General features: G+C 29.5%; 1 protein-coding gene across 8 annotated transcripts in view; it reads left to right on the forward strand.

The window, feature by feature from the left end:
* The window catches only part of LOC129976229 (phospholipid-transporting ATPase IA-like), a 175404-nt gene that overhangs the window by 89012 nt on the left and 58776 nt on the right, over positions 1-27616 (forward strand). For 4 of the 8 annotated variants that reach the window (XM_056089694.1, XM_056089697.1, XM_056089695.1 and 1 more), the window contains one exon: positions 23910-24003. In XM_056089694.1, the coding sequence (XP_055945669.1) occupies positions 23973-24003 (31 nt within the window). In that variant the 5' untranslated portion in view covers positions 23910-23972. Of the gene's footprint in view, positions 1-12724; positions 12789-15197; positions 15374-23909; positions 24004-27616 lie in introns of those variants that run through there. The other 4 variants (XM_056089699.1, XM_056089698.1, XR_008785104.1 and 1 more) reach the window with 4 other exon arrangements.

Genomic DNA, 27616 nt, shown 5'->3' on the forward strand with positions numbered 1-27616 from the left:
TAAAATTTATTTAGCTCTTTATTCATTATTTAGAATATTAGTTAATGACTAATTAATTAATTAATTAATTATATAGTTAACACTAATAACATTATATTTAATATTTCAGCAAACTTTATCATGAACTAAAAATTTTCAACTGTTCTCATATGCATTCATCAAATTTTTAACATAATTACTTACTCTTTCTTGCTTTATGCAGATTGCTCTATTAATCTGCTTAATGGCCTTTATTCCCGTCTCAATTGAAACACTGCATGCTTGTTCTTTACGAAATGTTTTCAAAAAATGCAATGGGATATACAAGTGAAAATAGTTACAGTAATGACAACAAAGTTGACACAAAGCAATTAACTTCCATAACCTAACAGTTAAAAGAATTCGTGTACCTATGCCATCTTTTTTCGACTGAAATTACAGATCACATGATTCGTCTACAAAGGTATGTATTTTTGCACTTATTTATTTCGCTTGACTTCTTTCAAGTTTGTAAATGTGAAATTTTGTAACTAATTCTTCCTTTATCTCCTGATGTACTACGGCTCTAAAACTTCGTAAAATTGTAGATTTTAGACAACATGTAATATTTAATTTTTGTAGAATTTTAATATCAGTTAATCGAATGGTTTTTAATTAACCTTGTTCATTTCATACGAGAAACACCTTCTGCTAATGAATTTGAAAAAAAAAATTATTAGAAAATTCCAAAATGCTTATATTAATAGATTAAGGATTATATCGAAGTTAGAAAATAATAAAAATAAAAGTTTCTATAAACACTCTTTTAATTAATATTTTAAAATGTATAAATCACAATTTTTAATTAAAAGTAGAATAGCAGGAGGGGTTAAAAATATTAAAAGAAAGGAAATTATAATCAAAAGAAATGAATAACATAAAAAAGCAATTCACATAACTTCGGGCTTTTATGATTTTATTATGATATCCATATTTCTGAAAAAAATATTTTAGACTTATAGGAGCTTTAACGCTATTTATTTTTATTATTATGCAATTCATCTATTATTTGAAGAGAAAAAGAGGTCTGAAGTAACAGAGTTAAATATTCATCTTAAATAAATACTTATGGATACTATTTCTGTTATGTTTGTTGTGACCTATGGTACTTTACAAGCCCGCTGACAGTTATCTGTTAGCGATTCAAGCCGAGTGAATGTTTCTTGTTTTTTCGGTAGCTCTAACTAGGGTCAAGCGTACGACTTAGCTACACACGCGTCACAAAGCTTTTTACAGGGCGGACTTCATTCATGCATTTCATTCACTCATCCTCAGATCGTAATTTAGACATGAATCAGAAAACGATCACCCTTGAACCACTATCCCCAGCGGTATTACACTCGACTTGGAGGACTTTGTCACCACGACTGATTTATACGTGCTCCAGTCACCACACACACGGAGAGTCTTCAGCCGGTGGGCTTTGAACTCACACACTAAGAGATGCGAGTCTAATACCCTACCAACCATGTTATCCCGGCCTTTTTTTCCCGTTATGTAAAGTATATGCTTGGAGAGCCCTTACTATATGGGAAGTTTAGATTAATTAAAGGCTAATTTTTGATTTAATATAATTAATTTTTATTTAATAATTAATTTTTATATTTCAGTCTGTAAGGAAATCCATTTCATTTTTTCAATGAGCTTTCAACAATATAATGATGAAACTTTGATCTTGTAATAAATTATTAGCAACTACTATTATATATTCAAATATAATCATACAATTTTCAATATCAATTAAGTAATAAATTCTTTCATTACTCTGACCTTAATTTCTTATCTATATACATGCCGCCATAAAAATTATCTCTAATGATAAAGAAACATTTAATTCTTTCTACTTATATATATTTTAAAAATATAAAATGATGGTAAATCTAAAAAAGTATGCGATTACGTCCGGGATTAATTTTTATAAACACTTTTAAATAATTATATTTTCGAATTTTTGCATAAAAAAGATTGAAAGAAACCTGCATGAAACCAAAATATATCAATTAAAAAAAGGAGGCGTTTTTGGCTAAAAAGATGTATAAAGCAAAAGTTTTAATTCATATATCATATAAGTTTATCAAATAATTTGTTTAAAATTTCACAGATAGTTTAAGAATTGTATTACCAAGTTCCTGAACTAAAAAATAAGCTGTATTGTTATCTAATATTTAAATATTGAAGTCAGAATGTTAAATAACACGAAATTTTCCCTTTTTTTCGTATTTTGAAACATTAAAACAACACTAGAATGTTTCTAAATGAATAGATCATTTAGAAACATTCACTAACTCAGGAACTGCAGAACATATTAAAATACTATTTACCAAATTTGAACAAAAAATATGCATTAGATTTTATTTCATGAGGTTTTTCGTAAGAAAATTCTGCCAAAGAAAAGAATTTAAAAAAATAGCTTTTAGAGATGCAAAATAGCAATTGAAACGTATATAATTGCAAATATAAAAATCAGTGTAACTTTCCAAAAAATGGATTCAAAAACAAAATTCAACCTTCATTTCAATTATGAAATGAAGGTCTCGTGGATTTTATTATATACAAATATATTATTAAAATTCAAAGGAAATTGTAACTATAAAGCACAGTATAAAACAGTAACTACAAAACACAGAATGTATAAAGTAAAAATGGGAAGTTTTCTGTTTGGACATATTTGCAGCTAGGACTAAAAGTATACTTTTATAAATTACAAATAATTTTCTTGCTTCAAAATTAATTTCATTTGACTAATTTAAATTTCTGGAGTATGGAATATGCAAAGTAGATTCCGTATGTGTACTGTAATCTGCCAAATTAATTTGACTCGATGTTTTGGCGAATCTTTAATAAGAGAGTGCTAGAAGAATTAAATTTGATATGAGATTTTTAAAACAAGTTAATAGATTTGTATCGAATTTTGAACGAAACACATTCACACAAACTTTGACTATCTCTCGGTTAGAGTACACAGTAACTACAAAATACAAATAGCAAGGTAAATAAAATTTAGTACACAATTTTGATATATTAATTATATATTTGAACTAAATTTTGTATCCATTTCTTTAAGAGCATAACTGCCTGTCTATCTGCACATTCTCATATAAGTAAACATGATAAATGAAATTTGTTATGTAAACTGATTATTAAAATTGTACTTACGTGTCAAATTTCTGCTTCAATCTGTTAAAAAAAGGGCATTCAAAATACATATTTTGTTTTCTTTTCTGTACTACGAAATATAAAAAGTTCACATGCGGGATTTAGTGCACTCTTTGTCTAGAGTTGTTTCTTGTTTACGATTTTGTACAAGTCCAGACAACACCTTTATTAGTACAGTAGACTCCCGATTATCCGCGCCTGCCGCATAAAGTTTTTTTTTTTTTTTTTTTTTGACTGATTTTTTTAAAAAGGTGCAGTTTTACAGTTATGCTTTTGTAATTACATAATACATTACAGTATTAAAACAGTACATATGTATTAATTTTTCTGTGTATTCTTGACGCCTCTCGTAAATACAAAGCATTTTTATGTTTTCTTTAACAAAATGCATTTTAGGTTAGTTTTGAGTGATATACTAAAATATTAAGCGTTATATTTATTTTACGTTTTATTGTACATAAAACGATTTTTCAAAGTTGGAATGACTATTTTCTCTTTTGCTATACCCGTTTTTAGCTTTTTTCGGATTATCCGCGATTTTTGTTATCTTCGGCGGCCGCGCCACCCAATTCCGCGGATAATCGGGAGTGTACTGTAATTACACGAGCAAATTTCAAGACCCTTTCCGCTGTTAGTTATGAAATATCTGGAATACAGTGGACAGAAGAATTATAATATTTTAAGTTATTCTTTTGTGAAATTTGAAGTGAAGTCACTTCATGTTGCGTCTCCGTCACTTGTCGCAATACTCGTAACCTTAGCGGACTATATGGTTTCCCGGAGGTATAGGTTATATTTAATTTCAGTTAAATCGCTTAAATATACCTTCATGACCGTCAAAATATCACACATTAAAGCCAAAGTACAAATGTTCTGTTCATTGTGCACATGAATTTCGCTTATGGAGACATCATGTCGCCATTATAAATGTAAATATGTATTCCATCTACCTTCTAATTTAAGGGTATTGTAAATTAACTTTTTGTTCTTCTTGTAAACTGTACAGATATTTAAAAAAAAAATTCTTCCTTATTTAGCTTTTAATAATGGAGAAAAATTACACGATAGTACATTTGATGAAATCATGAAAATGGTTTGAATTTTAGGGTAACAATTGTAATCTATTGTTGAAATTAAACAAAAGATATTTTGAAAAATTTTTTTAAATTCAGTAAAAATTTGCAAACTTTTGTTAAATTTTTGTCATCGAAAAGGCATTATTTTAAATTTGGAAACGATATAAAATTAATTTTTGTGCAACTTTTTTTTTGAAATTATCGCTATAAAATTCCAAAATTCAGCTTATTTTGTAATTGCTTGAAATTTTAATTAAAATTTTGAAGGGAAGAAACTCTTTTAAGTGCACATTCGCACCCTTCAAGATATAACAGTGCTAAATTTGTTAGCTTTAGTTCAAACAATCTGGGCTGTAGCGAGTCAACACACACAGAGAGACATTCATATTTATTATTTGTAGAGACAGAGTAGTTTTTGTAGAGAGATCTTTATTAATTGTAGAGACAGAGATATTTCGTTGTTAAACTGAATCTGAAATTATTTTCATTGTTACTACTGATATTTCTTTTTGGCTTTAGTCCCTTTTTGAGATTAAAATATGAAGGAAAAATTTTTCTATCTTGAGTAAATTTATATTTAAATTATGCTTTTGATGAAATTTTTGAATTTTTGTAACATATCTTATTAACAAAATTTTAATTTATTTAATCTTAAGTTTTAACTTTGCAACTAAGCGATGGTTAAAAACTTTTTTCAGTGCGTTCATTTTTAAACATTGCTGATCTTTCCCATGATATAATTAGATGTATAAAAGTGTATTACCTTTCTTTTAGCTAGAAACTTAGTTTCAACACATCTTTTTAGTTATATTTTTTTAATGAATACTCCCCTGAGATATGTAAATTACCAAACTTAGCTAAATAATTAATATAAATTTTTTATATACATATATATAATATAAATATATAAATGTTTAGTTTCGCCCTCAAAGTTATTATATAAATTAAAATTCAGTTGCTAATTAAAATTCAAATATAGGGGAAAATAATAGAAATTTAAGAAGATGCAAAGCACAGTGACCAAAATGATCCAAAGCTTCATTCAAAAGTACGAGTCACATGTTTATCAAAATTTGAAGCTTTAAAAAATTATGAAGCTTTTCTTTTTCTGAAGATGCCATTGACAAGAAATTGCATGAAATATTTAATCGAAATTTTTAGCATCCATTAATCCCGGTGAACAAACTAATGATCAAATATTATTTCAAAAATTGAATGAAAAGAAAAGGGGAAAAAATAGATTCAATAAATGTTCTTAAGATCATCATTAAATTTGTTCTTAAATGTTCTTAAGATTCATCATTTGATTTTTGAATTTAACTTAACACAATCTTATTAACAAAAACTTTATTATTTGCAATGGAAGAGATGACTTTGAAAGGTTAGAATATGATATAACAGTAAGGTGAAATAAAAAATGAAAAAAAAAAGCTAGTTGAAGAGAATAACAACGTCGACCTCGTTTCCCAAGTTTCCATCATGTTTGTACATAAAATGTGTATACAAAATGATCTCACTCAATAAATACTACATGAGCAATTCCTATTTATATGCTGCATGATTTTCAGACAGTTCTTATAACAAAAACAGAAACACTATAATGCCTGAAACAATAATAATAAATATGGACATGTTGTCTAGAATTTATTCGGCAAAAGCAAAGAAATAAAAAATACTGCTATTTTTTTTGTTGCTCTTTCAATAGATCTTTAGTTGTTTTTTTTGTTGTTTTTTTTCTTTTTTGTAAAAACATATGCTTCGTTTTCAGACTTTGAACAGTTGCTTATTTGATTCCCCCCCCCCTTATTTATTCATTTAAAGTTTGCAATTCCTGAAAGCTGAAATCTGTTTGCAAAAATTGCATTATAATAAAGTATGAGGAAAACATACCGTAAATGCTAATTTCTTTTTATCGTGTATCAAAGCCGTTGTCTTTATCTTTTTCGACAGAATGTTCATTTCGTGTAACATTAAAAGAAATCAATACGTTCCATTAAAGACATAAAATAAAACATCTTTATTTTTTTTCTTGGAACGAAATAGAAAAGTAGAGCACAGATATTGGAGGAAAAAAAGGACATTTATCTTTTGGAAAACAATTAGGGCTTTAAAAGAAATGTGGAGTTTCTTTTTGCTATTGTTAGTGTTGCATTTTAAAAATTGCATGAAAAATGTTTTGAAAGAGAGTTTTAAACAGGCAATTTAAAACACAAGTTTTAGGATTTAAAATACAAATTTTAGTCAAATTCTTTCGTTATATTTAAAAATAATCTCAAATTATTTTATTTTAAAACAAAAGAAAAAATAAATTATAACTGGTTTTACTTATTCCAGTTTTCTTTAGATTTACAAAATAAATATATAATGGATTGAATCTGACTTTTTTGATCTGCATAAAACCCTAATGTAACTAATATTAAAATTATCGAGATATTGATCGAGATGATACTACTAAAAAATCAAATTCAGCGAACGATTTTTGAGCAGTCAAACATACTTCTACTTAGAATTTAACAAAATATTCTAAAAACTAATTATAAACAAATCCTTTTTTCCTAAAATATTTTCCTTGTAACTATGAGGAACGACTTGGTTTCTGAATAATATTTTATGGAAATTTTCATAAAATTTTCAGTTTTAATGGTAGTTTAGAATTTTGTTATCTTCCAACTAAATTAAATTTTTTTTTAAAAAATAGTAAAATTTAGAATCTCTGCTTTTTGAAGAAAAATAAGTAATAAATAACTTATAATAAACTTTTACAACTTTTATGACTGAACTTTTTTACAAATTCTATGCTCAGTTTTATATATCTGATTTTTCCCTCTTTATGAAGAAATAAAAAATAGATAAGCTCGGATTACTTTCAATGGCAGATTTATTCATTTTTAACTCGACCTAAGGATTGTGAAGATTTGAAGGCAACATACTTTATTTTTAAACAGCTGTTTTCCTCTTCTCTGAAATACGTAAAAGGTAAATGATTTGCTCGATTTTCTCACTTTTTCCTGCAATATGGTATAAAGAAGATATGAAATTATATGTGATATCGGATTACTTTCAATGAATAATTTGTTTATATAAATTCTGTCTAGCTATTGTTAAGATTCAATGGCAACAGTTTTATTTTTAAACAGCTGTTTTCCTTTGCCCGAAATATGAAAAATGCAAACGCTGATTTGTTCGATATTCTCATATTTTCCTTTAATATAGCATAAATTGCGATGGAGAAATTGCTATCAAAGTCTGATTCAAGGACTTGCACTCAATAGCCTACCCTCAGAAGTTAATACGAAACAGGAAAGAAATGGTATTCCGTTTATATTTTTGACTGCCCTTGAGTTCCTTAAAAAAACTCATAATCATGATAAACTGGATGCAGTCTCATTGTTTCTGCAAAACAGGTGCGTTTACATGGCATAATTGTGCCCCCATTTCAAGTTAAGTTGTTGCGCTACTAAAGAATTAAGAAAACATTTCACAGAACACGAGTCCGTTTTGAAGATGACATTGACTAAATTAAAATGTTCAAAACTGGTTGAGATTTGTTCTTTAATGGAATACGTGATGTTAACCTTCCTGAAATCGGAGACAAAAGTTCGAATACTTGAATACAAATTCTTCGCATTCATTTTCGTTGATTTGAAAAAATTAAGGTGGATTTAATGAGTACGTTTAGAACATTGCTTCAAAAGATTTCTTATTAAAGAAGCATTTTTAAATTCAAAAGCGAACGAAATGATTATTAAAAAAATGAAGTTAAGTTTTCGAACCAGTTAATAACAAAATTGGCGGAAAATTTAATTATTATTTTCCCGCTATAACATGCTATTATCTCTTTTATTTCGCTTTAGTATGTTCTTTTGTGAAATAAATGAAACATCTGAATGAAATTTCTTTGATTTAAAAGAAGAATTTTGTAAATTTAGATATTTTACCTAGTTACATCCTTAAACCTCATAATTTTTCGATTTATAAATGTCTCTTTTATCAAAATAATCATAGCATTGTTCTTTAACTGCGTTGCAAAATGATAAAGCAAAAAAATCGTCTGCTATTTTAATATGTCATACGAATCAACAATTTGAAATAATAATATACATTTTCATAATATTTAATTGTAAAATTTTCAGCTTTTTATACTATCCTCTAATTACTCGTTTATTTTTATTTAAGAAGGTGATTTATTTATAAAATCAAATTGATTTTGTGCTCACGTGTTCCATGTTAAAGGGCACCACAGCAATTCAAAACGGGAATTCATTTTACATTTTGAATTGCTATAGTAATTATATGAAAATTTATTTTGTTGTTTGAAATAATTATTCAGCTTTACTCTCTTGATTTGTTATATTTTTGCAAAGATAAATTATCGTAATTGAATTTTCTCTCCCTGCATTTGATAAAGTTCTCATCTTTTCTTCATTTGTGATGAAAATGCATTACTTCAGTATTTTCAAAGCTTGATAATTGATTAATCTATCAGTTTAAACCAATTTTGATTCCATATCTGTTACCCATCATGCAATGAATTTTTTAAAAAAATATTTCAAAATTCCGTGCTATTTATAAAGATGGATTATAAATTAATGAGCGGAATATAATTAAAATACAACAAAACTACAGTTCAATAAAAAAGAGTGTTTAAATATTTTATTAAAATTAGCTACATTATTTTTCTTCTTTTGTATTATAATTATTCCTTTTATATTAAAACTTTAATGAATATTTCAGTTCTTCTAAGTTCTTAAACCTTGTCTAATCAATTAATATTGTTTAGTATATATATATATTAAAAGAATTACTGTTTGTTATCATTATTAGATATGAATTGTATAGAAACTTTTTGAATTTGTAATATATTTAGAATATATGATTAAAGTTATTTTGAGTAACTTTTTAATTAAAACTGTTAGATTACCCTATATATTTTTAGAGTTAAATGAAATTAAATTATGCGCTAAATCCTTTTGGCAGCCAAATTGTTCTCTTTATATTTTATAAATTGTATATCCGATAATTTATATCTCTTTTACTACTCATGCTATTTAAATTTCATTGAATAAGTTACTAGGAATTACCGATTATGTTAGACATTTAAGGAAGTTTAACAGTCTCATATCTGTTCTGATTTTTATATCATAAGCAATCTTAATTAAAAGTTTATTATATCTCCCAAAATTTGAACTTCAAGGAAAAATAAAAAATGCTATATAATTCAATTTATATAATAGAGTATTAGATATGTTAACAATGTCGAGTTTCTAACATTTAAAAACTACCATAAGTCAACTGGATGCATTTCAGATTTTAAAATACTGAAATAAAAAAGAAAACCTAAACATTTTAGTTGAAATGATATAAAAAAGTAAAATGTCTTAAACATTACATTATTACCCATGTATATTGTTAGATATGTGATTTTCGAAATAAAAGAGCAAGTGAAAAGGAAGATAATGTCAAAGAAAAAGGTAATTTCTTTTTAAAACTGTGATTAAAGAATCCCATAAAACAAAGATGTGATTAAAGAATTTGATAAAACGATAATTTCAATTTGATTTCGTGATAAAAATGCAAAGAAAAATCACAAATATTGTAGGATTTTTTTTAAAAAAATAGTAAATTATAAAATATCTAAATTGGAATCATTAAAACATTAATATTTTGAATTTTAAATTGATGTAATATCATTTTAGCGATTCTATTTTCAGTTGCTAGTGCTACAAAATGCCAAACATTCTCATATCATTTTAATTTATAATAATTATTCTTAAATATGGCCTTGATGTGCACAATTTCTTCATTCAAGGTATTTAGCATAAGGCTAAATTTGACAATTCTAGCTCAAATGACATGCATACTTTCGTTTTTATTATTAACAGTAAGTAGTTTGTATAGGCGGTTATTTTAACCTAGTTTTAAATCTAAAAGCATAATTTTGTTTTACAATAATAAAAAAAGGTCTCTCATTTTATGCATTTTTTTTAAACAATCGTTTTCAAAAAATGACATTGCAAATGTTTTTTTAATAAATAATTCAAAACATTTACATTCTTTAAAGAATCCAGAAATCTGTTAAATCTTTTGATTTCTTTTATTTTATTTTTAATTACAAGGATTTTCTTGCAATTAACTTTTGACCAATCACAAAACATTTTTTGTTTACAGTCTGATGCACGAAATTCGGACGGAGTAAAACTAGATAATTATATCCACTTATAAATCACGTGATATAATTTGTATCAAACTTTTTTTTATCACTCCTTTTTTTCCATGGCTTTCTTTAATTGGAGCTTGGAATCTTTATTGTTCTAATAATAATCTTGTTCATGCTTTTCAATTTAGAATGGCCCAGTTTGCATTATTTATAAGAAGAAAATGTTGCACGTGTCATAAAGTAGAAGGATTTTTTTTTTTTTTTTTTTTTTTTTTTTTTTGTCGAAGGCTGTTTTATTTTGTCATATTATTGCCAACAAGAGACGGAAAGAATTAGAAGAATTTCAGCAAATTATTATAATTATTTACTATTATTCTTTATTAAAAAATTTTCAGATTTTTTTTTCCTCATAAACTTATTGTTCTTAAATAGAATAATACTGATTTTGACAAGCTGTTCACTTGATGTCAATGAAATGAAAGATTTATTAATTCCCTCATTCGACCTTCATGTGAACAAAATTCTTGAGACATTTTTTTTAACTCATGGATACATTGTTATTGCATGTATTTGGAACATTCCAGGGAAAAAAATATTGATAATGTTTCTAAACTTGTAAACTGTATTTTTATGACTCATATCGAACAGACCGTGATTGTTTATTAATTATATCATACTATCCGTCTTCAGCGACCAGCTACTCCCTCCATATCAATAGCATTAATTTAGTAATATTAACCAATTTTGATAAACTGCATCTTATGACTCCAAACGTAAATCCTATTCTAAATTATATTTGATCAATAAATTGGGACATTCTCGGGGGTTTGCTATTAGTGTTAATTAAAAAATAAATTAATAAGCAGATGGGTGAAATCACTTTAATTGTTGAGACTGAAGATTCTGCCAAAGTTTTATTTTGTGATATCTTTCCGCAATTAAGGGCGTAGAGAGACAAGCGACCATTTAAAATGTATAAAGGTGATTCACTTTCAAATGAAATAAAAATTGGCGAAATCTGTTCAATAATTGGGGTTGGGGATTCTGTCGTGATTTTTCCCCAAATAGAGTATACAGTAATGAAGTGTTTAAAAATTTTTCTTTGAAAATGAAAGATGGTGGTAGACAAACGACAACTGGTGACATATCTAGGTGTCATGAGCTTTTATATGATATGAAAATCAGCGGAATCGGATCTGTCGTTAAGGCTGTAGGACTGGTTATTTGAATTTGATATTTATATTAATTATATGGATTGCTATTTGTAAAATTCTTCTAGTAAGGAAGAACGAAAGCATACTTTGTAGTACATTAAAGAAAATCTTTACTTGTGTATTACCTAACTAACATTAGTAAACAATAGTCATAAAAGATCTGTTTGTCGCATCATTCTAGATTTTTTACTGAATTTAATATGCTATCTTTGACGATTAATATTGACATGAGGTTAATGCAAAAGTACCAAAAATCCGAATATATGTTTTGAGAAACATTTTTACAGCCGCTTGAAACTAAAATTTTACGTAAAATTATAATGGAGTCACAGAACACCAATCAGAAGTAGTTACATATCAAATTTCACTGATTTAAGTCAACTTGCTTTTAAGTTATCAAGTTTAAATGCATGTCAGAGTGCAAATTGACAGACAACCGACCGCTTCACAGAGTTGGTTCTAAATTTGAAAGGATCTATATTATAAATGTTAAATCTGAGTATTAAATGTTATACGTTTAATTCTTTAAGTTTTGTGGTTATCGTGTATTCGGAAAACATGACAACCACTTCGTCTGAATGGATTTTATTTACAATTTGATAGAAATTTACAAATTTGGTGTGAAGACCATATACCAAAATATACATATAGACAAAAATGTGTTTGTCGGACAATAGGAAGACACATTACCAAAATCTCTAATTCGAATCTTTTTCACACTTACAATACTTTCTCGGGTATGCTTCGTATATGAGAAAATAATAAAAAAACTATCTATTCTTTGACGAATTGCATTGGAAATTGACAAAGATGTATACTTTTTGCTTAAAGATTATCCACTAAAATTCAGTCATCTTTCATTTTTGTGCTAACCATTTAACAACCCACTTGGGTGTTTTTATAAGTATAATGTAATATTGAAATGTATTGCTGCAGTTTTTGTAATACTTGATATCTGTTATCTCCAATATTTTGATAAACCATTCTATTCGGAGAAACTTTCGCATTCGAAGTGACAGCGAATCAAAATCCTCTAAAGCTTCTACATAGGCAACAAGTGGACTTCGATGACTTGATTGAATTGCTGCATGAGAAAGTCAGAGTGGTATTAAATTCCATATATGTCCTCAATGTGAGCTACGGGACTCCATTTTTTTCCCAAAACTGGTATGTCTCATTTCTTTTCGCTTAATATCTATACAAGCAATTCTTAGCAAACATATATTACGACAATTAGAAATAAAAAAAAAATATTTAGTAGTAGATTACCTTCAAGAAACTTGGTTTCAGTACCTCTCTTATAAAAAATTATTTTATATTTGAAAACAATTTTTAAAACAGCCGGCGTCCTTGCATAGGGGTAGCGCATCTGATCTGGATATCCCGGGTTCGAATCCTGGTGCGGACATGGTTCTTGTTCTATCTGTGAGGTGTGTGAATGTTCCCCCCCTGTGAAAAGGGGTTGTGCAAGCGAATGTGTGAGTTTCATCTTCATATGAGCTAGAAGTCAGACTTCTGCCCTCGGGTGCTCAGGGATATTTACCCTCAGAAGCTACTGCACCCCCTTTCCGTGGTAACGTGGGCACGACATCATCATTTTTAAAACAAACCGTAATGTTAATGTCAACGCTCTCTAATAAAGGTGTTACCCCTTACACCCCACGAAATATTAAAGACCTTAGTTAAGACAGAGAATGCCTTGGATGGGTTGGCGAACAATACTTAAAAATTATTAACCTCTGACATGGATTTAGCATTTTTACTGAATCTTTTGTAAGATTCTTGGCGAGTTTTTAGCGGTTATTCTATGGCACGCAATTAATTGTATGCGATAGTCGAATTCATGTTTCGGGCGCGTTTTTACCATCTGATTGGTAACTCACGGGAGGGGGGGCACCTCGAAATGAGGATGAGATGCTTCTGGCATGGTGGTTGGATCTCGCCACCCTGGAGGGTACACAAATAGGTGGGGGATCTGACTCCTCCCATCGATGACGGAACGTACTTCCTTCGGGGAGGGTTGTACCGTGACCGGTGATGGCCCTTAGGACTCAACCACAGTTCCCGCCAGCGTTGCTGTTGCTGCGGTCCGGTCATTCAGTTTTATGATTTAAATCCGTGTGCCTTCGTGGCGGGTCGGAGAGTCAGATGGCTGACTTACCATCTGATTGAAACCAAAATTTGATTTAGTATTACAATTGTGGTCACAAAGTCACGTATCAAATTTAAAATTTAAGTCATCAGTTCAACCAAAGAGTACAGACCAATAGACGATCAACTCTTTATTGGATTTAGCTTAAAATTTGATAAATATTTGCATTATCAATGTTAAATCTTTATCTATCTAGATATATATAGAGATAGATAGTTTTATCTATCTGGCTTTCTTCCTTTTTTAGTTTTCGTGTGTTAATTTATTTCGATCAGCCGGACAGACAGACTTCTGTGTACTATATCTTGTATCTGTGTACCGGATTTTATCGATTTAGCTTGTGGTGAAAGCTTATAAGCCAGTTAACAGCTACGCTACTCGAGCAATTGCTTTTGTATAATGGTCATGTTACTGGGCTGGGAACAACAAGGTCCGAGGTTCTATCCTCGCGCATCGCAATCCGCCACATTGGTGACCCGGACGTGATCCTTCAACTTTCTTACAGCTGTTGTGGCGAAATCTACCCACAGCATCGCAAACTCATCAGACTCACATGACACAGCAACAGCATCAGCGACCACTCACCCACACACGCTCGCCATAACGCTTGGCGCTACTCAAATGGGTACAGGCGCATTAGATTCAACAGCTAAAACATCGCCACTCAACAGTCATATCGTTCGACTCACTGGAGGGAGAGTCTGTGGAGAAAGCTTAAAAGCCAGTTAACAGCTACGCTATAAGAGCAATTGCTTTTGTATAATGGTCATGTTACTGGGCTGCGAATCACAAGGTCCCAGGTTCTATCCTCACTAATCCCAATTCTGTCACAAGCTCTCTTCGTTTTGTAGTTATCATGTTTATACTCAGACAGACGGACTTAAAATTTGATGCAAATTTGGTTTTAAACCCGTATACCAAATTTCATCCGTTTATCTTAAATCGTGTTTGAGTTATCTTTGTTACAGATAGACAGACAGAATACCTTTTCCAAAAATGTGTTTCTCGAACTCAGGGAGGTATAAAACGTGAAGAATCGTCAAAATCTCCAGTTCGAATTCACTTTACCTTTTCTATACTACGTAGGTATACGAGTAAGTAAAAAATTAATGATGATGTTAAATTTATTGTAAGCGTTATATAGGATTATTTATCGGATACATGACGCAATAACATATTTTTGACTCATTTTGAGTGTTCAATTATATGAGAATCCCGTGTACATCGTTTGTTATCACAAATTGATAAACTACCCACGAGTATCTATTTTCACTTTCGAAATGGCTTCACATCGATATCCGAAGAAACCTTTACACAGATAACAAACCACAATCGTCGATCTACTGACAAGGAATAATACGCCAGAAAGATTCGTGAATCTTCAAGAAAAAAGAAGTTACATCTTCCGAGATTACGCTTATTTGTATATTTATTCCCTTCTCCTGCTATTGGAAAAGGGTGGATCTTCAGCTAAAGAAAAAGATTCGAAATACGAAAGTCGTCTGTGTTTATTCTTCGTCTTTCAAGTAAATATCGCGAATGAGAACAAAATTTGTGCTGCGGAATGAAGAGATAAGAATTGGGACGGCTGAACAAACAGGTGAGTATTTTCATGAAATACCAGTTGAATAATTTTTGTTTGAAACTACATCACTCATTCTAGATGGTTGAAGAAGATTAACTGGGGACGAATACCTGTACTTTTGCAATGCTGTTTTGCATTCGCAGCTGAAATGACAGATGTAATATTAACAACATGCCGGAATTTAACCGGCGGTAAAATATTTAAGATAATGGTGGGGAGGGGGGCCATTCGGGTTTATTATGTTTCCCTATTGTTGATAGTTTTAATTAAAATTTTGATTTCTGATTTTGGTGATTCTTATTTTCTCGTATATGAAGTATATAAAGAAAAAGAGTACTGATTTTTTAAAAAAAAAATTTTGAAATCGAGATTTTGACAAATTTTCATGTTTCAGACCACCCTGAGTCGAAAAAATACATTTTTGGAATTAATATCGCTATGCCAGTGAATTCGATAATTCAAAAATGCTTTGAGCTAGATGGGTAAAATTGTGCCCGTATATAAGTTAATATGGTAATTCCTAAACAAAAAATATCCAATTGGGAAAAATTTGGAAAACAGATTCAACAGCTAAAGCATGAATACGATAATTTAATATGGTAATTCCGAAAGGAAAAAATCAGAATGGAAAAAAAAAAAATTGGGAAACAGTTTTAATAGCTAAAGTGTGAATAAGTATCAAATTTGAAAGTAAATTCAACTAATGCAAATTCAACTAAAAAAAGTTCAACTAAAGTAAATTCAATTAAAAATTTCAACTAAGTGCAGCCTGACGGTCTACACTTTCACAAGCAGGTAAACGCGATAGGTCAAAAACACTAAGACAGAAATATATGAAATTTAGTTTGTGGTTTTTTGACAATTGCAGTTCGGGGTCAAGTTTTAATTTTTATTGGGTCGAAAGAAGGCATCCAAAATATACATTCCTATTTTAACACTTGTGTATTAACAGAATCCCTGCAATTAATCATCAAAGATCGCATCCTAGTATGCGCTTTCGTTATTATTGTTTGTCCATGGTATAAGCTTAATACACGGCACAAGTACTTTATTAGAGAGCATGCGAGAAAGTTTCAGAATGACCACTTCTGATGCATTTTCTCGTTTATTAAATGCTAGTTGCCTTTGGTGACCAGCCAATTCACCGGTCATGTAGTCTTTAGTTGTCTTTAGTTTCAAATGAATCTCTTTTGCATAACTTGATCCAAATAATTTCTTCAACGAAATATTTTTATTCCCCATATTGTGAATAATATTAAACGAAATGCTCATCAAAATCTTATTTATTTTACAATAATCTGTTATTTTAATTTGTTAACCGATAATTTATTTTTGAATGTCCCTCGAGACCCCCTTTTTAAAGCGAAGCGATGCCACACATACACGTCGAACGCAATGCACGTGGTTATGTACTAGTTTGAGAAAAAATCGCAATAAAGCGAATAAGATTCCATTTTTATTAGATTAAAAAACTGCACGTTGATTGCGCCAAAAGGAAGATTTGAATTGACGTACATATATACGTCGAAGCATTTAATTGGTTAATAGCTTAATCCCTCCTCTGTTTGTACTGTGTGTGAATGTTTCTAACGTAATCGTGTCCTAAGATGTCCTAGTGCTATAGGAAACTGGAAGCTCAAATAGTTTCTAAATTTTGTGATATTGCGATTTAAATTTCTTATTTGCCTTGTAAACTACACAGATAATAAACAGACTTTTCTTCAACAATGGAAAAAAAATCACGTCATTAAACATTTGATGAAACATTGAAAACGGTTTCAATTTCAGGGCAACAATTTAATAATATGTTGTTAAAAATCAGATAAAAAAAAGTGATATATGCCAAAATTCAGAAAAAAAAAAATGCTGTACATTTAAATTTATATAAGTAAATGGACATTTTTTTTAATTTTGTGGGGTAAAAATTATTTTTATGAAAAAATATTTTTGAAAGTTAATGCGAATAAATTCAAAATGTCGCTTAATTTTTAATTAATTAAAATTCTAATTAGAAAAAATCGCACCGAGGTACTCATTTCCCTCTTCCAAGGTATATAGGCGACAAATTTGGTCAAACTGTTTCACCTGTAGAGCGCCAACCCACACAAGCATACAAACATTAATTTTTATGATTAGTAGAGGTATCATAAATAAAATAATATTTTTTTATATTTAATAAGTTAAATATCTTTAAGTCATTTCAAATTTTATGTCATAAGTTGCATACGCACATTTCACATCTGTTTATGTTTATTCCAATAAAAAGAGTCGGTTGCATTAGATAACTTTATTGATAGACAAATATAATCTTCCAATAGATTTTTTTCCCCTCTAATCTCATAAAAAAAGATGATTGCTAGAAATAAATTTATTTACGGTAGATATTGAAATAAAAAATTATTAGTTGCGGTAAAATAAAAGCATCGCATTTTCGTAGATTTTAACCTTTTGCAGTTTGTTGTCTGTGCCAATTCAGGTCCAACATCTATCGTTCTGCGAGTTTAGTTTAGCTACATTAATTTCCAGTTTTGAAGTAATGTGAGGGTTATTTTGGAAGGAACTCCCAAATTCGCGCACCACGTAAGTAAGAGAATGCTTGACCACCAAAGTCGGATTTAACGACCATTATATCTGTATACCTGACAGATCGTCAACAGAGACAGGTTCCGTGCCAAGAGCCTTCCGGCCTCATGGCCGAAATTATACTACTAGGGTGTTGCAAATTCGAGGGCTTTGAAGTTGAACTTTTAATTTCTCATCAACACAGTCTCAGAATTTTAGTTTTTAGAACTGAAATTTAGAGACAAAGACATCATTTACAAGGCGTAATTTTAGCTCTGCTGAGCAATATAATTAGAGCAAGTTTTCAATTCTGTAATTTCAAAAGAAAAAAAAATTGAAATATCATTCAGTTTTTCTAATTTATATTTTCTGTCATCATTATTCATTTAATTATTACTTTTAGTCGGTCACACAATTAGAAGAAAACGCCAGCGAAAGTAGTTCCTCCTAAATTTTCCTGCATATTAGCTAATAAAATGTAGCCTCCTCCCTTTTCCTATACAAAATTTTGGACCTCGGAAAAGATCACGATCGTCAAGAGAACGATTAAATGTGTAGATTTATATCAAATTTTGAACGAAATTCATTCTGAAGAGTTCTTTCTGATTGTTCAAGTACAAGTGAACTCGTTAACTTCAAAACGAAAAGAGCAAGGCAAATAAAATTGGATGCACAGATTTAGAATTTAAAATATATGTAATTGCCATATTTTGAATCAAATTCGCCTAATGGTCTTTGATCATCCGTCCGTTTGTACTTTCGCATGAATGTGAACGAAATAATTTAAGAATGCAATGACTTAAATCAGTGGAATTTTCAATATGTTATCTTGGAACTACATAAATATCATTCACCAATGCTATGAAAGGTATTCTTGGCCGTACCCAAGGTCCCAATTTTATATGAAGGAGGGGATAAACATTTATAGGAAAATATTCGAGAGAGTTTCAGAGTGATCCCTCCCATTTGTTGGAATTATATTTGTGAACAAGGGGACTCAAAAACATTTTAACCCTCTCGATTCCAGCGGGGCGGTTTGAGAATTTACCCTATAACATCCACATGGGTCGGTTTGGGGCGGCTGCCAGCCGTTTTAGGGGAGATGGTTATTAAAAGTGGCTACTCTACTGACCACTGCAGGAGGTCCTCGTTATCTTCGACAATCGCGGCTTTTTCACAGTAGTTTCCCCTGTGCCTTAGGGCGGTAGGGGTTGAGGAGGAATTCACTATTTATAAATAGGTTTTTGGCGTATATTGTGTATTTTGAAAGGGTTTTACTTTCTATTTTCACGTGTTGTTAGCTCAAAATTGGAAAGATTTTATGGCCATTTATAAAAGAAATTTTCCACTGATGTTCTCTGGTAACGATGAATGATATATAAGGATACCGACACTTTGTTTATTTTTCGGACAAGCATCAGAAGCCCTTTTCAGTAGTAAGACTATTATAATGATATAAAGACAAACCATTGCATTGTCAATGCGGCCTATTCACATCGCAGTTTTCTCACAAAATGGGTAGCGGCACTTGTTACTATGGAAGGAAGTCGTTTTACACTCCAAGCATCTTATTCTTTCATCAAAGGACTGTCGGAAATTCTGAGACAGTGTACAAACTACCGCTTTTAAGCTAGACCAGATGAAAATGGATTTATTGCATTACAATCTGCTTTGAAACAGGTTGCAACTGCCTCATTTTTTCGTGAATACTGAAATTGTCATGATTGGACACGAAATTTCAGCAATGACACAGGAATGTAATTGAATTGTTTGATGAAATGACAAAAATAATTTGAATTTTATAAATTCAAATTAATATTTAATAATAATTTGAATTTAGCAATAAAAACAAATACAAAAAAATATTATTATTATTATAGATTGCATATCAAAATAATTTTTAAAATATTAAAATTAAAGAAAAATAAAAATATTTTTTGAATTTTAAGATAGTTTAAAAATTATTTTTGTGGGATAACATCTTCCAAATATATATATGTAATACACCAAAAAACTTGTTTAAATTTTAATTAATATTTTAATTAACTTCTGGACTTTGAAAAATTGATCATGACTTTTCTCTTGTTTTGAAAAATACATGCAAAATTTTATCAAGATCAGGTAAAAACTGTAGATTCACAGGAAAGGAATACAACCAAACTTCCATTTATTACTTTTTGTGATCACTGGATGATAGTTCTATTTAATTTCATTTACATCTCTGATACATAATTTGATGATTATGATTCTTTCAACAAAGTATTCTTGACATCAAAATGTGACAGATATTAAAACGTTTACTTTAAAAGTTTTTTTCTTCTGCTCATTGCGTATAGGTACCATTCTAGTGGATCAGGTCTTATAACACGATGGTGGTATTAAAATGTAATTTTCCGATTTATCTATCTTCTGTCATTCGTGGTATTGTGACTTCATTTCCTTATTTTTCATGCAAACTGCGTAGATATTAAAAAAAAATCTTTTTCCCCTTGTTTTCACCAATGAAAGAATATCACGCAATTTTAATAGAGATAAAGGAATTGGAGTAGACATTATAATGCCATTAAAAGCATCACTATTTAGCAATATATTTCACATTTTACTTTGTCGTTTAGATAACGTAATTTCATTTTCAGATTTCTCATATAAATTGTGGCAACGATATGCTGAATCTTTCTTTTTTGGCTTTCAATAATGGAAGTTAATTACGTGATTATATATTTGGTGAATTAATGAAAACGATTTAAAATTCTTGAAATACAAAGTATAGTTGAAAATTCCAAAAAAATTCCTTTTTAAAAAAATTGCCAAAATTGAGGAACTTTTGCACAATAATTAAATTATAATTATTGAAATGATAATTTTTTAAATTTTTAAATAATGTAAAAATCATTTTTGTGCAACATATTTTCTTGAGCTAACATGGAAGAACGGAAAAAATTATTTTAATTTTTAATTAATTAAAATTTTAAATTTCATTTTAAGATTTTTCATATAAATTGTGGCAACGATAAGCTAAATCTTTCGTTTTTAATCTTTTAATAATGGGAAATACTCACGTCATTGTATATTTGATAAATTAACAAAAACGATTTCAAATTCTTTGTAAAATACACGGCGTTATTGAAAATATTTGTTTTTAAATTTTAAAAGAGTATGAATATCAATTTTGGGCAGTTAGGTTTTCTTGAGCTAGGGCGGAAGAACGCAAAAAATAATTACCTTAATTTTTAACTAATTAAAATTTCAAATTTCATTTTAAGATTTCTTATATAAATTGTGGCAACGATAAATAGAATCTTTCTTTCTTAGCTTTCAATAATGAGAGATAATTATATGATTATATATTTAATGAATTGATGAAAACGATTTGAAATTCATTAAAGTACAAGATGTTTTTGAAAATTCTAAAAAAATACATTTTTAAAAAAATTGATCAAAATTTGGAAACATCCGCACATGAATTAAATTATAATTATTTATATGATAATTTTTCTAAATTTTAAAATAGTGTAAAAATCAGTTTTCTGCAATATATTTTTTGAGGTAACATGGAAGAACTCAAAATATCTATTTTAATTTTTAATTAATGAAAATTTCGAACAAATCACTTCGAGACACACATTATCACTCTCCAAAATTTATTTATGATACATTTAGTAACTCTGGGACGAAAGGTCTGTAGAGTCAATATAGGCACTTTCTTCTTATTTATTAATTGAAGAATTAAGAAGAGATATTTTGTAACCGTATATTAATTACATGTCAGCTCGTGATTACCAAAAACACTCGCCAAATATATCATATTATTATCATTCTAGCGTTTGATCGCCAAAAGAAATCCAAAAATGTCATATTATTCATAGCTAAAATTTGACTGTGTTCGCCAATGTTATGGAATCAATACGCAAATCTCAAAATTCCAAATAAATTATTATATTTGCAAAATTTAGTAACTCAATCGATGCACACATCGTCAGTTTATCTCCAATTCAATTTTGGATCAAAATTCATAGTTAACAAATTTTTGTAACAGATCCTACTTTGTCAATTGAACCAAGCATATCGTTAGAAGCAACCAGACAAAGAAAACCGAATATAATCATTCGGCATATGTCCAAACAAATTATGTCAGAACAAAGATACGTATTTTTAACTCACGACTACGGCGCCGTAAAACTGATTTATTACCGTGTTCATCGATAACCGTTTATGTATCACTGAAAGAATCCAAAGTATCCAATTCACCAATTACTGGATATAGAAACTGTTACTCACATTGTTAATAATAAAGCAAGCGGCGTTATGTAACAATTTTGTTATATAAAATGAGTAATTCTAACATTTATCTGCATGTTTGTTCGGATATTCAACGACCGAATTCTCGATCAAAACTATAAATCTATTTTTCTACTGATAAGCTGAATAAACAAACTATTTGCTGAAGCCGTGGGAGTGAAATCCATATTTTTGGTGAATCGATCACATTATTTGATTTAAAAACAACAGTTTGATATCAAGTGTTTCAACAAAATATAGGTTAACTGACATTTCTTTCAATGTTATTCATTATTTATGTAATACTATTATGCAACTATAAATATACTCTCTATATATAAAGATTAATGTATGTCTTATAAATATATGTCTTCCTTTTATTTAACCAAATATGTGTTTGTGTGTTTATGTGTGTGTGTGTGTGTGTGTGTGTGTGTGTAATGATATTTTAAAATTTAATTTCAATCCTAATTTCCTGATTTTTATCTTAAATTAGCCCTTTCACTTATTTCCTAATCCAAATCGTACTTTTTTATTTAATTATTTCTACCACATGCTCTAAAAAATTTGATGGCTTGTACACTCAGAACGAAGAGATAAAAACTCCAAACTCCTACACATTTTATTTTTTCAGAAATACCTAAGATTCCCTTTCCTAAGTCTATCTACAGTGTCAGCCTCTTTTGCTTTAATGTCGCGATGTACACTGACGCTCCGTCTTATCGCACCAATCTGCTTCCCGTATAAAATAAGTTGAAATGAATTCCAAAAGTTTCTTCTTTTCGGCCATGCACCTGAAAAAGTATGTTTACATATATAATATTGTAAACATAATAATTTGATAGTGACAAGTATAATATTTCAGATGCGTGCCCGAAAAGAAGACAAATTTTGATATTTAATTTCTATTTATTTCACCACGGGAGCCATAATTTGTACAAGGGGAAGAAATGTGGAATACATCCGTTTGCACCAGAACACAAGAGTAAAATGATAGAAATTTTTCCTTTGAGGGATTTTACTAAGAGATTCTCATAACGATTTCTTTGACAAGCGTCCACTAAGAAAAGAAAATTTTTCTTTTGAGGAATTTTACTAAGAGATTCTGATAATGATTTCTTTGTTAAACGTTCACTAAGAAAAGAAAATTTTTCCTTTGAGGGATTTTACTAAGAGATTCTGATAATGATTTCTTTGACAAGCGCCCACTAAGAAAAAAAAATCTTAGGCAGGTTTGAAAGGTATGTGCAAGTGTGAGGAACTTTTATCCCTTCTGGAGAAGTGAGAAACTGCAATAGTCATCAGTTTTCTACAGCGCGTGTCAAAAATAATTAAATAAAAATGTGAGATTTGGATCAAGAAATAAAATGACATCTTAGAATGAAGTAACATGGGCTATTTTAAGAATTAGAAAATTAATTAGGATTTAAATTAAATCAAGAGATTATATTACTTATAGTATAAAAACAGATAAATATTAATATAATATACATACATAAATATAGATATAATATACATAAATATTTATATAGGAAAAGATAGAGACATTTTTAAGACTTTAATTATATACCTATGTTTCCACTCCCTTAAACATAAAATTACATTCAACGTATATTGTATGTCATAAAAATCATTAGAATTCTCGACCCTTTATTACTTTTTATGAACTGTTTCTAAACAACTATTGAAACAATTCATTTCTCCTCTTTAGGTATATGAAACATATGTTCACGAAATCTGGCAAACAGTTTTTCATGTGACGTATGATATCAAGATGACGGAGCAGAATCCCGGCACTGTACATGGTAAGTGTAATTGTGAGAAGGAATGACATTTACTTTAGGAATGCCAAGGAAAGAATTGCTATTTTTGCATAAATGACGTTTCGATAAATTTTATAGTAATACAATAAAATTTCAGCAAGTTTAAAAAATCTCTGCGGAAGAGATTATAAAATATTATAATAGTCATTTGAACTCGAGATTTTGATGTACCTCCACGTTTCGACCTTTCCATTTTTAGAAAATGTGTTTTCTAAAAATGTCTCACATTTTCTGTCTGACCATGACAAAGATAATTCAGAAACACTTTGTTCCAGACGAATGAAATTTGGTATACGATCTTTACACCAAATTTCCAGATTTCTATCAAATTTTGAGCAAAATCCTCTAAAACGAAATCTGTCTGTCCGACTGTTTGAATATAATTTAACACGATAATTCCAAAGAGCTAGATAGATAAAATGCGATATACAGAATTAACATCTATAGTCTAGATGCATATCAAATTTCGAGCCAAATCCATAAGGGATTGACCATCGTCAATCAATCTGTTCTTTGAAAAACATGTAAATATAACAACTCAGAGACGCAGTGATTCAAATATATCAAATTTGATGTGTAATTATGTGACTATAACTTAAGTTCTGTGTTAAATTTTCATTTCAACTGGTTGCGAAAAATGCGTCTAAAATACAAATTCGATTTTCGGATACTATTAACAGCGTGCTAGCAATTTGTCGCCAAATAATTCGCCAAGATTGCACGATAATTTCAGAAAAAGGCTGAATTCACGCCAAAGGTGAATATTTCGTAACTTTTGTACATCAATGCTAAACAAGGCGTTCTCTGGGATAATACCTTTATTAGAGAATTTGCAAGAATGTTTTTGGAGACTTCTCACACTGGTTAGCATTATGTCTGTCTGTCTGTAAGCACGATAACAGAAATCCATTTTGAGCTAGAAGGATGATATGTATTATTTGGCATACGTATTTTTGACCAAATTTGTAGATTTCTATAAAATTTTGAACGAAATCTATTCAGAGGAAGTCTGTTTGTCTGAATGTTCGAATGCAAGTGAACTGCAAAACGTAAAGAACTAAACAGATAAAATTTCTTACACAAGTTTAGCATTTAAAATGCACATTCATATCAAATTTTGTACCAAATCTATCAAGGGATTGACCATCTGTCGGTCTGTACTTTAGAATTCAAATAAACGCAATAACTTAAATCAATGAAATTCGGTATGTGATCCATGTTGTCGACGTCCTGGCATTGGGGTAGCGTCTCTTCCCCGTAATCTGGGCGTCCCGGGTTCGAATCCTGATTAGGGCATGGTTGTTCTTCATCTGTATTCTATGCGTGAATGTGCCCCCCCCCCTTTAAAAAGGGGTTGTGCAAGCAAATGTGTGTGAGTTTCATGAGCTAGAAGTCAGACTGCTGCCCTCGGGTGCTCAGGGGTCTTTACACTCAAAAGCTACTGCAACCCATTTCCGTGGTAACGCGGACACAACATCATCATCATGTGATCCATGTTGAATTTCAGTTCCAAACGATTGGGAAAAAAAAGGTACCAAAGTACGTAATCACACGATAGATTCAGTTAAAATGCTATATACATATATATATATATAATACCACAAATCTATATTTTGCAACTATGTTCGACAACCCCATGTGGGGCATTCATAGCCTTACCCAAAGTACACATTTTTATGAGAGTCCACAAGTTCGCGTCTCAAAATCCACAATTTTTTTTGTTGGAGAGCATGCGAGAAAGTTTTTGGGAGACCATCCTTGCTGGTTTAATTTAATAACTTGTGAAAATATGTGCTTTTATTCATTTATTGTTTCTATATGTATATCAAGGAACAAATGACTAAGGTAATAAAACATTTACCATGAATTTTGGTACTGATTTCCTTATTTACAAATAAAATCTTTTTTTCATTATAATAGATTATATGGAAATAATTAATTGATATATAGCATTAAATTTATTTATTACAGGAGCTATCACATGGCATAATCATGTCAACAAATAAATAATTATCCAATATGTTACAAATATGTAATTGATTTTATTTGTGCTTATTTAATAATAATTTTAATTATTCAGTATAAACACACATTGTAGCCTTACTATTTAGTAATTCGTAGAATTAATATTTTTTATAAATTTATTACTTTGGGAATTAAACTAATAATATTTTTAAGTCGATCAGCCTGCGACCTTCTTCAATTCAAGGGTTCTAACCTGTTGCTTAGCCTTCTAAGTCTGCCCCTGGTTTCTAGTATAAACTTAAAGAATAATTCAGGCATGACAAAATAAAGCATATATACATAGGAACATGTTTGTAGAATTTATAATGAGAATAAATTAGAGAGATTTGTTTGGCCTAAACTTAACTGGACAATGCACATCATTATTTTTCCAGTCAGTGATGTATTTAAATAATGCTAATAGAATGTCCTAAAATTTTGAAATTGTTTCCCTAGTAATTTAACGTTTCAGTTCTGTTATCATATCAGATCTTCCTATTAAATACGTCTTTTAATAAAGCATTTATTTCTGTGTTTATTTTAATTTTTAGAAAAAAAAACAGCTAGATGAAGGAAAAGGGGGCGATAAGAAAAGCTTTCTCTCTGAAATATTTCTGATTTTGAATCAAAGAAAAATCATAACAAGTTTATAAATTCTATGTTTCAAAACAATAAATTCGTGTCATTTTATTTTTTATCTCATATTTTCTTACTTATATTTATATAACGATAATAAACAGCGATTGCTTTTTTTTAATTAAAAAAAAGTACATATACTTTTACATAAAAACGAAAACTAGAATATTTTTTTGTGAGATCATAAAAGTATGAAGAGAGCATCCATATTGCCGTCAAAATATTTATTTTAAATCCTTGACCTTATGGATATTTTTATTTGTGTTACATTAATTTCATGGAAGCATGTTATTTGATCATTACACGCGTATTTTAGAACAAATAAAAACCGCTTTTGTAAAAACGGTCGATGAATTGAAAGATAAATATAGACAGCTGGGTACAATACAGTGTACAGTATTGCATAAACAGCGAATTCATAATAATGCTTTTGCTCAAAGCTTTGAACAGCTAAATTTACCTGGATAGCCTTCAACAGCAGCTGTTCTTTTCTTTATTAGTCTTTCAATGCTTTCCAACGATAGATGCAATGTTTTATAATAAACTTTTCCATAAATATATATTGTATATTTGTTATATATTGTGTGCCTTTAGAAAACTTCATTTCTTTTTATTTTATGATTTATGCTATAGTTTAAAATAATATTTATAGAAAGGACAGCTGATAATAATGTTTTTAAACAAGCTTTTGAACAGCTAAATTTATCTGATTAACCTTAAATAGTAGCTGCTGTTTTTTTGTTTGTTTGTTTTTTCCGCTGCTTTCCAGCGACTATTGTAATGATCAGCTTACAATAAAATGTTCGGTATAATGTTTATTTTAAAAATATGTTACCTTTTTAGAATCTTTTTCATTTGATGATTTGTATAAGCCAGAAAAAGAACGATTTATATGAAAAAATGAGTTAACATAAAAGATTTCGCATTTTCTTAGCTATGATTTTTATTTATTTTC

The sequence above is a fragment of the Argiope bruennichi genome, chromosome 7 (assembly GCF_947563725.1).
Source record: "Argiope bruennichi chromosome 7, qqArgBrue1.1, whole genome shotgun sequence".
In the NCBI taxonomy this organism is placed as follows: Eukaryota; Metazoa; Arthropoda; class Arachnida; order Araneae; family Araneidae; genus Argiope; species Argiope bruennichi.